We start from the raw sequence: 11,665 nt of genomic DNA on the forward strand, positions 1-11,665 counted from the left end.
GACTACTCAACCCACGAAGAATCCAATTTCTTTTAGGGGTATGAAAAATATGAAGATAGAAATCGACAAGTTCGATGGTTATGGCGATTTTTTCATCTGGAGAAGGAAAATCAAAGGACTCCTAGCCCAATAAAGGTTGCTCAAAGCGTTGGAAGAATCCCCAAAATGGCCTGAAGAATTCTCAGATGATCAGAAGCAGGAATTTCTTGAGACTGCTACAAGTATCATCATCCTTCACTTATCTGATTCAGTTATAAGATTGATTGATAAAGAAGAGAATCCTGCCAAGATTTGGAATAAGTTGGATGAACTTTTCCATAAGAAATCTTTAACAAATAAGATTTTCTTGAAAGAGAGACTTTTCGGTTTCAAGATGAATACCTCCACGTTGTTAGATCAAAATCTTGATGATTTTCTTAGGATGAACATTGAACTAGCAAACTCAGGAGAAAATGAAGCTCTAAGTGATGAGAATCAGGCAATCATCCTGTTGAATGCTCTGCCAGAATCATACAAGGAGGTAAAATCTACCATTAAGTTTGGCAGGACCTCTATCACCTTGGAAGAGGTCATATCAGCCTTGAAGTCCAGGGATCTTGAGATCAAGACTGAAAGGCAAGACTCATCAAATGCAGAAAATCACTTGGCCCGAGGACGGAGTAAACAAAGATCAAATAATTCAAGAGGAAGAAGCAACAGTAAATGGAAAGGAAGACCAGCCTCTAGGGGTCCTGACACAAGCAGGAAGTGCTTCTTCTGTAAGAAACCAGGTCACCTAAAGAAGGACTGCTATGCCTTTCAAAGAAAATAGAAAGAGAAGCAGAACTCCTCCAATGGAAATGACAATAATGAGTCGGCCAATTTCAGTGATGGATATGAAAGTGGTGAGGTGTTGTTAGTGGCAAACAAAATTGATAGTCAAGACTGGATACTTGACTCAGGGTGCACCTATCACATGACTCACAATAAGTCTTGGTTAACTGACTTCAAGAAGATAAATGGCGAGAAAGTAATGATGGGTAACAGCCACACTTGTCAAGTGGAAGGAACATGAACTGTCTCCATCAAAATGTTTGATGGGATAGTGAGATAGTTAAGGGATGTGAGATATGTTCCTAGCTTGACAAGAAGTCTCATCTCACTTGGAATTCTGGATGATTCGGGCTACACTAACAAGATTGAAGGTGGAAAAATGAAGGTCTGTAAAGGCTCAATGGTAGTGATCAAAGGAGTAAAGAAAGATAGTCTCTATTATTTGTTGGGAGAAACTCTAATAGGGAAGATGTCAGTGGCCATTGCTCCTGAAGACTCTAAGGCAATGCTGTGGCACAATAGGTTGGGGCACATTAGTGAAAGAGGTCTCAAGATCATGAGTGATCAGAAACTTCTTGGTAAGGACAATGTAAGCAAAGTTGATTTTTGTGAACACTGCATCTTAGGAAAGCAGCATAGGCTCAAGTTCAGCATAGGGACTCATGAATCAACAAGGATCTTGGAGTACGTGCATGCAGATCTCTAGGGTCCAGAAGATGTTACAACCCATGGAGGTAACTCTTACTTCTTATCTATAGTTGATGATTTTTCTAGGAAAGTGTGGGTTTACTTACTTAAAACTAAAGATGATGCATTAAGTAAGTTCAAGCAGTTGAAAACCTTACAGGAAAATCTGATAGATAGGAAGGTAAAAACCCTTAGAACAGATAATAGGCTAGAATTCTGTAATAAATAGTTTGATAATTACTGTGCTAAGATATGGATCCAAAGACATAGAACAGTAAGGAAAACTCCACAACAAAATGGAGTTGTTGAAAGAACGAACATAACCTTATTTGATAAGTCTAGGTGCATGTTGTTTTGGGTTACCAAAGAGTTTCTGGGGAGAGGCAGTTGTTACTATTGCCTATTTGGTGAATAAATGTCCCTCAAGTGCCATTAACTTTAAAACCCCAGACGAAATATGGAGAAATAAACCACCAGACCTGTCTCATTTGAGAACTTTTGGTTGTGCTGCCTATGCGCACCAAAAAGAAGGCACACTAGATCCTAGGTCCATTAAATGTGTTTTCTTAGGGTATCGTGAGGGCACAAAGGGATATAGGTTATGGGTTAGAGATGGTAGAGGCTTTAACACTATAAATAGTAGGGATGTCATTTTCAATGAATATATTTTCCCTTGCCTTTCTAACATAAATACTACTGCAGGAAAGAGTATTTCTGTCACTAACCCTGTAGGTACAATAGAGACACAAGTTCAGGTGGAGCAACAGAATGGCAGTCAGTCTCATGTGGAGCATCAGAATATTGATCAGCCTTAAGGGGAGCAAAATTTTCAGCAATTAAGTGAAGATTCTCCTAGTTTAGAATTAGAAGTTGACTTACAAGATGTTCAAGAAGAAGAGACAATTGCAGACATCACCATAAGTGATTACCAACTAGTGAGGGACATGTCAAGAAGGAAAATTAAACCTACTCAGAGATATGAGTTTTTTGCTTACACAGACTTGCTTGCATATGCCTTCATGACAGCGATAGATCTTGATAGAAAAGAGCCAGTAATGTATAAAGAAGCTATTGAGGGACCAAAATCAAAGTTATGGATCACTGCAATGAAAGAAGAGATGAATTCTCTATACAAGAATGAAACCTGGGTAATGGTTCCTAGGCCTAAGGATCAATCTGTTGTTGCATGCAAGTGGATTTATAAACTGAAGGAAGGACCATCAGATGCTGAACAAATTAAATACAAGGCAAGATTAGTTGCCAAAGGTTTTACACAGAAGGAGGGAATAGATTTTACCGAAGTATTCTCTCCTGTGGTCAAATACAAGACCATTAGAATCATGCTCTCGATGGTAGCTCAATTAGACTTAGAGTTGGACCAGTTGGATGTCAAAACGGCATCCTTGCATGGAGAGCTTGAGGAAAGGATATACATGGAATAGCCAGAGGGGTTTGAAGTTCAAAGGAACAAGGATATGGTCTGCCTATTAAAGAAATCGTTGTATGGGCTTAAACAGTCACCCATACAATGGTATAAAAGATTTGATACCTACATGACAAAGTAAGGTTTTGAGAGGAGTTGGTATGATGCTTGTCTATATTTCAAAGGGTCAGACATCTCTAAAGCTGAATATCTACTGCTATATGTAGATGATATGTTACTAATAAGTAAAGACAAGGAAAAGGTAATGAAAATGAAGAAAATGCTCAAGTCAGAATTTGACATGAAAGACTTGGGGCCAGCAGGGACGATTCTTGGAATGAAGATCAATCGAGATAGAAAGAAGTCTACTATATTCCTCAGTCAGAAGAACCACATGGAGAAAATGGTGGATAAATTTGCCATGCAGGGTGCTAAACCAACATCACAGCCTATCACTAGTCAGTTTCAGTTGTCTACACTTCAGAGTCCTAAAGATGATGAAGATAAGGCCTACATGGAGAAAGTACCATATGCAAATGTAATTGGATCAGTCATGTAATCTATGGTATGTACTAGACCTGATTTGGCATTTGCAATCAGTACACTAAGTAGGTACATGTCTAATCCAGGGAAGGAGCATTGGAAAGCCATGAAATGGCTTTTAAGGTACATTGGTGGAACTGTTGGATATGGTTTATACTACAGAAGGCATGGTAGCAAGGTGACAGTGGAAGGATTTGTTGATTCAGATTATGCTGGGGATAGAGACACCAGGAGGTCTACTACTTCTTATTTCTTTATGGTTTGCGAAAATTGTATCAGCTGGAAAACACAAGTACAACCAGTAGTTGCATTCTCTACAATTGAGGCTGAATATATGGCAGCTACAGAGGCAATCAAAGAAGGAATATGTTGGGAATGGTGTCCTAGAAGCATGAGATGTAATATGATATTTATTATTTATTTAATAAAAGAGTTTATTCATCATTTTATGTGCATATATTTATGAATATTTTATGAATATCAAATGAAAATTTCATGATTATTTATCTAACCTTAAACATTGTATATAAATGTTATATACGAGAGGATAATGTTTAAGGATAATAATAAAAAACATTGTTCATAATGAATTTAATTAAAGTTCAGAATCTTTAATTAAAACATTATTAATACATGTCATTGCCATTTAAAATGGAACGGTGCTATCCGTACTGTTAATATGGTGAGATATTGAATGAGTGTATTTTGCATGATGAGATTATGTGGAACAGGGACACAGACACAATATGAATTTCTAATAATTTTCGTTAAGTATAGATATTCTAATTGAGTCTACCGATGGTCATATATAGAATGATCTTAATCCTGAGTTCTTAACAAACTCCTATTTATAGATTTGTGTCTTTTGATTTACTCAGTACGGATTCTGAGACCCTAAATCCTATTCCTTGTATTTTGGAGACATGATGAAGTAGGTAGCTGGGAATGTTATTATACGAGATGGAATCCATTCCTTCTTGAGAAAGAAGCAGATAAATAATTCTCTTAAGTGTTGATTCGGTATTTGGATTAGTAAGAGCGCTCTGGTTCATGAGTGGGTTTTATGAATCACTATCCATTAGAGAATCAATGGTACTCAAGGATGAAGATATAATTAGAGAGGTTAACGGATTCTACCTAACTCTAATTATGAATTATTTATGGAGGATTGATCTATATGCGATGACTATATCAAATGGACACTTCATAGTTTAGAAGTAAATAATGTCTATAATTTTGAGAGTGCAATTCCAAGTTTATAGTGGAGTAACTATTGGAATTAATAGAATTAATTAATTAATTAAAGTGTTTAATTAATTATTAATTTTATTGGAACTCGGGATTATAGGTCCATTAGTCCCCGCGTCATCCTTGTAATTCTGCCAGACACAAATGGCAAAATGAGATTTTTTAGAATTACGGAATTCTAAATATTAAATACTCAAAAATAATTAATTGAGAATTAATTATTATTTAAATAATGTGATTATTTAAATTTGAATTTGAATTATGAATATAATTTAAATTTATCCTTTTAAACTTATTTGATAAGTTGTTCAATTTAAAATTCAAATTAATTTTAAGTTTGACTTAAATTCGAATTTAAATTTGAATTAAAATTGGACTATAGGATAAATGATGATTTTCTCTTCCTTCCCTATCTGGAATTGGCGCCACATACAAGGATGGGAATCCCTACACATGGCCAGCCAAATTGAGATAAGGATGAGGAGATTTTTTATTTCAAATTCAAATAGGAGATAGAGATTGGATTCATTCTAGAAGTTTGACTTCTACTCTATAAATAAGAGGATGATAAAAATTGTGCGAGACAATTTTTTGACCTAATTTTCTGAGGGCTGGCCGAAATCCCTAGTAGAGGGAGAAGGAAAATTTTTCTCAAAAAATTTCACATCGTGCATGCGTTGGTGTTTGTGGAAATTTGAGTGTTTATTCTAACCCGTTTTGTCTCAAGTGTGCCCACACACACGTCTTCGTGGATTTTAGGAATTGACGTGAAAGACATTAGTTTTCTAAACACAAGGCTTTGGAGCAAGGATTATTCGAGGTCAAAGAACTCAAGTTATCATCCTAATCGGCCGTCAGACATTATTCGTAATTGAGTTCTTAATAAATGAATTAATGTAATTAATTTATTCGCTCATAAATTAATATAATCTATAAAGTATCTCAAAGGTTTTATGAAAATTTTTGTTATACTTGATCCGCTATCCCCACGCTTCCGCATCCGAATTTGATTCGAAAACCAACAGAATATGGCTACATGGACTGCTTAGAGAATTCAGATAGACTGATGAAAATGCAGTCATCTACTCAGACAGTCAAAGTGTTATTCATCTATGTAAGAATCCTGTATTTCATGAGAACGAAACATATTGAAGTGAAACATCATTTTATTAGGGAAAAGGTTTCTCAAAAAATGATAAATGTTGAAAAGGTTCCTACAAAAGAGAATCTTGCAGACATGGGAACAAAGGTTGTTTCACTAAGCAAGTTTAAGCATTGTCTTAAATTGCTTGCTATAGGTAATGGGTGATTGAAGAGCTAATCGAGCCAGGATCTAGAGAAATAATAAAAGGGGAGCATTACCTGGTCATATATAGAATTGAGGTGGAGATTATTGAATCAATTCTAATATAACTCAGTATGTCAAAGTTTAACAAAGCTGAAATTTGAAGAAGACAAAAATGACAAGTCGTTTTTGAGTTGAACAACAACGCTTATTAGAGGAGATGTTTTGAAGCTGACATGAACTAGAGCAGCACAAGTGGGAGTATATGATTGGACTGACTTACGTGGTCTTTAGATAAAAGAAACATAATTATGTTTCATTGTAATATTCTTTTCAGCTTCTATTTTCTTCTTCTTCGAAAAGAATTCTAGAGAGAGAGAGAGGTCAACTTGTACAGAAAATCCTAGAGAGAGAGAGAGAGACGGTATAGAGTGAGAAGGGTGAGAGAAAAGGTGAATTTTCTTGGGTATTTTCTTGCTCAGTTTCTCAGGAAAGTGTTAGGTTGTGAGTTGATTGAAGTTTGTAACTCTCTTGTAAACAACTTTGTTCAGATAGTGCATATCAAATTTCCTCTGGGGAGTTCGCGGAGATGTAGGTGTGATTTCACCAAACTCTGAAATTAAATTGTTGTGTTCTTGCAGTTTTCTTCTTTTTTGTTTTGATTCGGAAAGTTTACATTCTCGCGCCAATGGCCGTAGTCAATCATAGTTGAGACGTGGGTGGTAGAGATTGAGAAACAAAATTTGACAACAACAATATTTTAGCAATTTTAGGTGCTTGTAGAGCAAGGTTAGCTTTTTCATTACTCTGGTCTCCATTTGCTGCTTGTGCTTTTAGAATTCCTTGTGTGACTCTCATTAGTCTCTCACACTACGTACTTTGATTCTTTGAAACATGACGTGGTCTAATTTGAATTTTCGGAAACGGGAGAACTATTCCAGTCTATGTAGAGCTTGTGCTTTTACCCTTTTTGCCACTTTTGTTTATTGCATACCCGGTATATGCCTTCAGTAGAAAGTTGCTAAGTGGTAGCATTTAACATTTTAAACCCGAGGACTTCATTTTTCAATTATAGATGGCCGCAAAGCTCTTGACATTTTGAACTCCAGGACTTCATTTTTCAATTATAGATGGCCACAAAACTCTCAGTATATTTTATTATATTATTATGTTAGCACAGGATTCTTTATAGACATTACCTTGACATAGGGTTAACTTCAGAGTCATTGTCACTTTGTCCCATAAATTTTTAAAACTCTCATTTTATCTCTTAAATTTTAAATTTGTCACACTTAAGTCTATTTATAAGAATTTATGTTAAAATAAGATAAAAAAGGAGAGATAAGTGTGAATATGTGGTTTTTATATGTTTATTTTTAACATAAAGATCACGCGACTACATCACTCTCTTTTTTCTATATGTTTTTAACAAAAATTACAATAAAAGGAGTTAAGTGAGAACAATGTAAAGTTCATGGGTAAAATGAGAGTTTTTAAAATTCGGGAGGTAAATTGCGAATGACCCTTAAGTTTAGATGACACCAGTGATAATAATCCATTTGTTTATTTACGGATGAGAAGCATATGGTTCTCACATCTTTACGTACATAATCTTTATCTGTTTATCTTTATCTTTATCTTTACATATAAAAAAGAACTAAAAGGTGTTTCCTTTCTTTTGACATTTGTCATCAAAAGGAGACTTATCTCTTCATTTCATTGATTTGAGTTTAAAATTTAAGTTTTGCTATAGTGAAAAGCTCTCAAAAACAGTCTCATCTAACTTTTTTGCTATAGTAAAAAGCTCTCACATAAAATCACATATATAATATCACCTTTTTGTTTTCCATTTTTGAATTCTTTCTTTAAATTTTCATGGTTTTTTTAATCTTTTCTTTCTTTTCTATTTGTTTTTTTTTTCAAAGTTTTGTAATGTCTTTCTTTAAAATACTCTTTTTTTGCCATTCCTTTGCAATTACTAAAATAATTTCTTTTAAATATATCCCCATTTTTCTCCTTTTTGATAAAGGCTCATTCGCAGTTTAATTCATTTATTATGTAATGCTCAAAACACCATATATATATATATATATAAATATATATATATATATTTTTTTTTTTTCGAAATACCACTTTATCTTTCTTCTTATGCAAATATCTAAAATACTCTCTCTATTTATAAAATATTTCTAAATCAAAATGTTAAATAAAATCAAACTTAAAAAATTAAAAGTTCTCAAAAATTAAAGTATTTGTTTAATTGAAATATTTGTTTCAATATTTTAAAAGTTTTTTTATTTAACTTTTTAGTTTAATCATATTTAAAATATGAGTTTCTCTAGTAGACAAGTCCTATCAGTAGTGCCAGTTTCTGACCATTGAATCAGGTCAAATCACATCAAATAGAAAAGTATGTAGAACAAACAGTATTTAATACAGACTTAATAGTTGAAAATAGAGAACTATTGATAATTTATTTTTTTTTGGATCTTACCAGAAAAATTCTCTTATAATAAAATTTAATATAAACTAGGAAAGATATTCTTCTATACATACTAAAAAGAACTGAAGCTCTTTCCTCCCATACTGCCATATGATGGCGCCTCCTCCTCCCTCTTTCTTTTCCTTCTTTACTTTTTTTTTTTTCAATCTTTATTTAGCTTCCTTTTTTTCTTTTTAATTACTTTTTTATTTTATTTTATTTTATTTGTTTTTTTCCTTTTTTTCTTTTCCTTTTTTTCTTAAAATAAAATTTTATTTTTTTTGGAACTTTTTTTTTTAATGCTCTGCAAATGCATGGGACAACAACATAGTAAAATCTAAGTTTAGATGTCCATAGTGATGCCTTTTCTCTTTAAGAAATGAGAATACCAATAGGCGGAGAGCTTTGGTTGTCTTCTCAATTCCGGATCATCAAAATCTACGTAGTACAAACCGTAGCTGGATTCATAGCCGTCTATCAATTCAAAACAATCCAAGAAAGACCATGTGAAATACCCTTTCACGTTCGAACCATTCCTTCCAGTTTAAAGAAGAAAAAACAATGTCAACTCAACTCATATATACAACTAAAAAGAAAACATATGTACGTAGTAATACATATGGCTTAAACAAACGCCCCTAGAAACTTTAGTGACCTTTTTTTTTTTTAACTTTATAAACCTATAGAAGTTTTAATTTTCGCGCTAACTAAATTAAATTAGACATATTTTGAATGTAAAGAAAGGTAATATGTCAATATTATTTTCAGTTGTACTAGGTGTAAAATGTTCTTCAATGCCCTTGAAAACCTTTCAAACTTTGAACATTTTTGTAAACTTTCAAGTTATTATACGACGGGCACTAGACTACGTCCATCAAATTTTGATGTTTTATCATATTTTAGAATTAGGGATCAAAACTGTGAAAAATTCAAAGACTAATCGTCTCAAATAATAACAATAACAATAGGCCTGCAATACGAATAAGATATAGAATAATATTAATAATAAGAAGAAGATTTCTCCGGTAGACACTAAAAAAATAAACTACTAAAAAGGTTCTATTTTCAATCGCCATATCAATATAAAAAACTGTATGTTATATATAATTTTTTTTATCTAATGTGATTTTGATTAAATTTAACGGTAACAATGACTTCATGAAAAGTTTAGATAGCATTAAAAAAAAATCATTAATAAGTTTTTTTGTGCAGACATCCCTCAACTTTACATGCTTGACAAATCGGTCTCTCAACTTTTAATCTTGACAATTTACTTCTAAACTTTGAAATTCGTTGCAATGTTGGTTAAATAGAAAACAAAGTTAAAATTTTGGACAGTTTCTTGCGCATGAACGTTTAATAATGCTAATCTTGGTATTTTTCAATCAAATTGGTTCCCATATGCAAGTCGGGATCTTATGGGTAGGGAGGTGATCCTTGAGGAAGACCCTAATAATAGTGACCACTTCATAAAAAGTTCAGATCACAACTGAGAAAGAATATAGGAGATGTTACTAGCAGTGTAGAGCTAAAACGTATACCTTATACTATCAAGTATAGTCCCGATATGTGCGTGCAAGTATTCAATCCTCGGCCAGTCTTCCAATGTTGAATTATGCCTAGTTTTTTGACCTGTTGAACACATTGCAACAATTAGAACATGTAACCTTATACGTGCTTCAGCCCCACCTAACAAACACGTACGACAACACTTGGCTTTAAAGAGCCACAAATTATTAAGGGAGACAATTTGATCAAATCGTGAATATAGTATCAAACTTCTCAGACAATTTGATCAAATCGTGAATATAGTATCAAACTTCTCGTTTCTATTTTATAAAGTCTTTTTATACCTTCTGTTTTGGATTTATTTAAAATGTATACTTTTAATTTTTAGTTTTTGCAAAAAATACTATCAAACTAAATTTAATGGGTAAATCTGTACCTCTTATAGTCAATTGATTTTGACATTTAAAATTACCATATTAATTTTAGTGGGAGTGATGATGATATACACATTTGCAAATATAAAAAGCCAGGGTTACTGCCAGTAAGGATTAGTTTGGGAAATTCAAAGTTCGAAACCTTAGGTATAGATTTGCCTAATTGTTTGGTATACATGTATAGAAATAAAAAGACAAGGGATAAACTCAAAACACAAGGTAAAATGAGATAAATAACCTTTTTATAAATGCTAATATATTTTGCATCATCGTTAATTAATTAGTAATCTTTGATTCATTGATTTTAAATAATCGTGATGTATATTCTAACTTTTAGAACTAATGGACTATTAAGGATCCACACAAGTCGACATCAATCTCTGAATAGTTTGAAAATCAGTAGTAATAACACTTATTCACCATCTATAATTTTTGAAAGTTTTCTACATCTTGTGGTATTACGTTCATCAAATGATTTTTCCGTAAAATAAATTGAAAATAATATGATAAGGAGAGATGAAAAGAGAGACTACCATTTTCATAGATATAAATAAGAGGATTGTAATAATGTTGCTTTACATACTCCAAAATTTCTGCCAGGTACCAGGGTGTGATCGGATACTGCACCAAACTAGACAATTAACGACACACACAAGAATTCTCATACATAAACCAATAGAAAAAAAATTTACCTCAAATTGTGACGTTATGTTTTTCGTAGCTGCCTCAGGAAAAAAAAAAAAAAAAAAAAAAAAAAAAAAAAAAAAAAAAAAAACGAAAAAGAAAAAGAGAGCTCCAATGAGTCTTCGATAGAAAACCTATTTGGGCCTTGTGACTAAAGGCTTGGTTCATAAGTACTTCAAACCAGATGATTTGAACTAAAATTTAAATTTTGTGAAAAAAAAAAAAATTACTATAGCGCAACAAAGAGATAGAACCAGTTAGAAATCACCCTTATAAATCTAATTGCAAGGGAGGGGACCTAAAGTATAATAAATCCACTACTTATTTTATAACCATTCGATGTGGGACTTTTGGTGTATACCATGATCCTTTAAAACAAAAATACTAAGGTCTTCTGAAGAGTTTTCTGTTAAATGTCATGTACTATTTACGTTCTACTCATTGTGCATAATAACAATATCTTTGATTCACTTTTTTTTTAAAAAAAAAAAAATACTTACAAAAAGAAAAATACTAATTTCTTCAAAAGATTATTTTTCTTGATAAAATTTTTTCCC

At 32.7% G+C, this 11,665-nt stretch overlaps 1 protein-coding gene across 1 annotated transcript in view; it reads right to left on the bottom strand.

Moving 5' to 3' along the window:
- Nucleotides 1-8,720: 8,720 nt before the first annotated feature.
- Nucleotides 8,721-11,665, bottom strand: part of LOC21402017 (beta-glucosidase 11) — a 7,394-nt gene continuing 4,449 nt past the window's right edge. Inside the window, exons 10-13 of the mRNA XM_024171492.1 lie at nucleotides 11,117-11,145; nucleotides 10,958-11,045; nucleotides 10,023-10,113; nucleotides 8,721-9,017 (exon numbers count right to left, since the gene is read on the bottom strand). Of these exons, the coding sequence (XP_024027260.1) occupies nucleotides 8,825-9,017; nucleotides 10,023-10,113; nucleotides 10,958-11,045; nucleotides 11,117-11,145 (401 nt within the window). The 3' untranslated portion in view covers nucleotides 8,721-8,824. The remainder of the gene's footprint in view (nucleotides 9,018-10,022; nucleotides 10,114-10,957; nucleotides 11,046-11,116; nucleotides 11,146-11,665) is intronic.

Source organism: Morus notabilis, unplaced genomic scaffold (genome assembly GCF_000414095.1).
Source record: "Morus notabilis unplaced genomic scaffold, ASM41409v2 Scaffold302, whole genome shotgun sequence".
Lineage (NCBI taxonomy): Eukaryota > Viridiplantae > Streptophyta > Magnoliopsida > Rosales > Moraceae > Morus > Morus notabilis.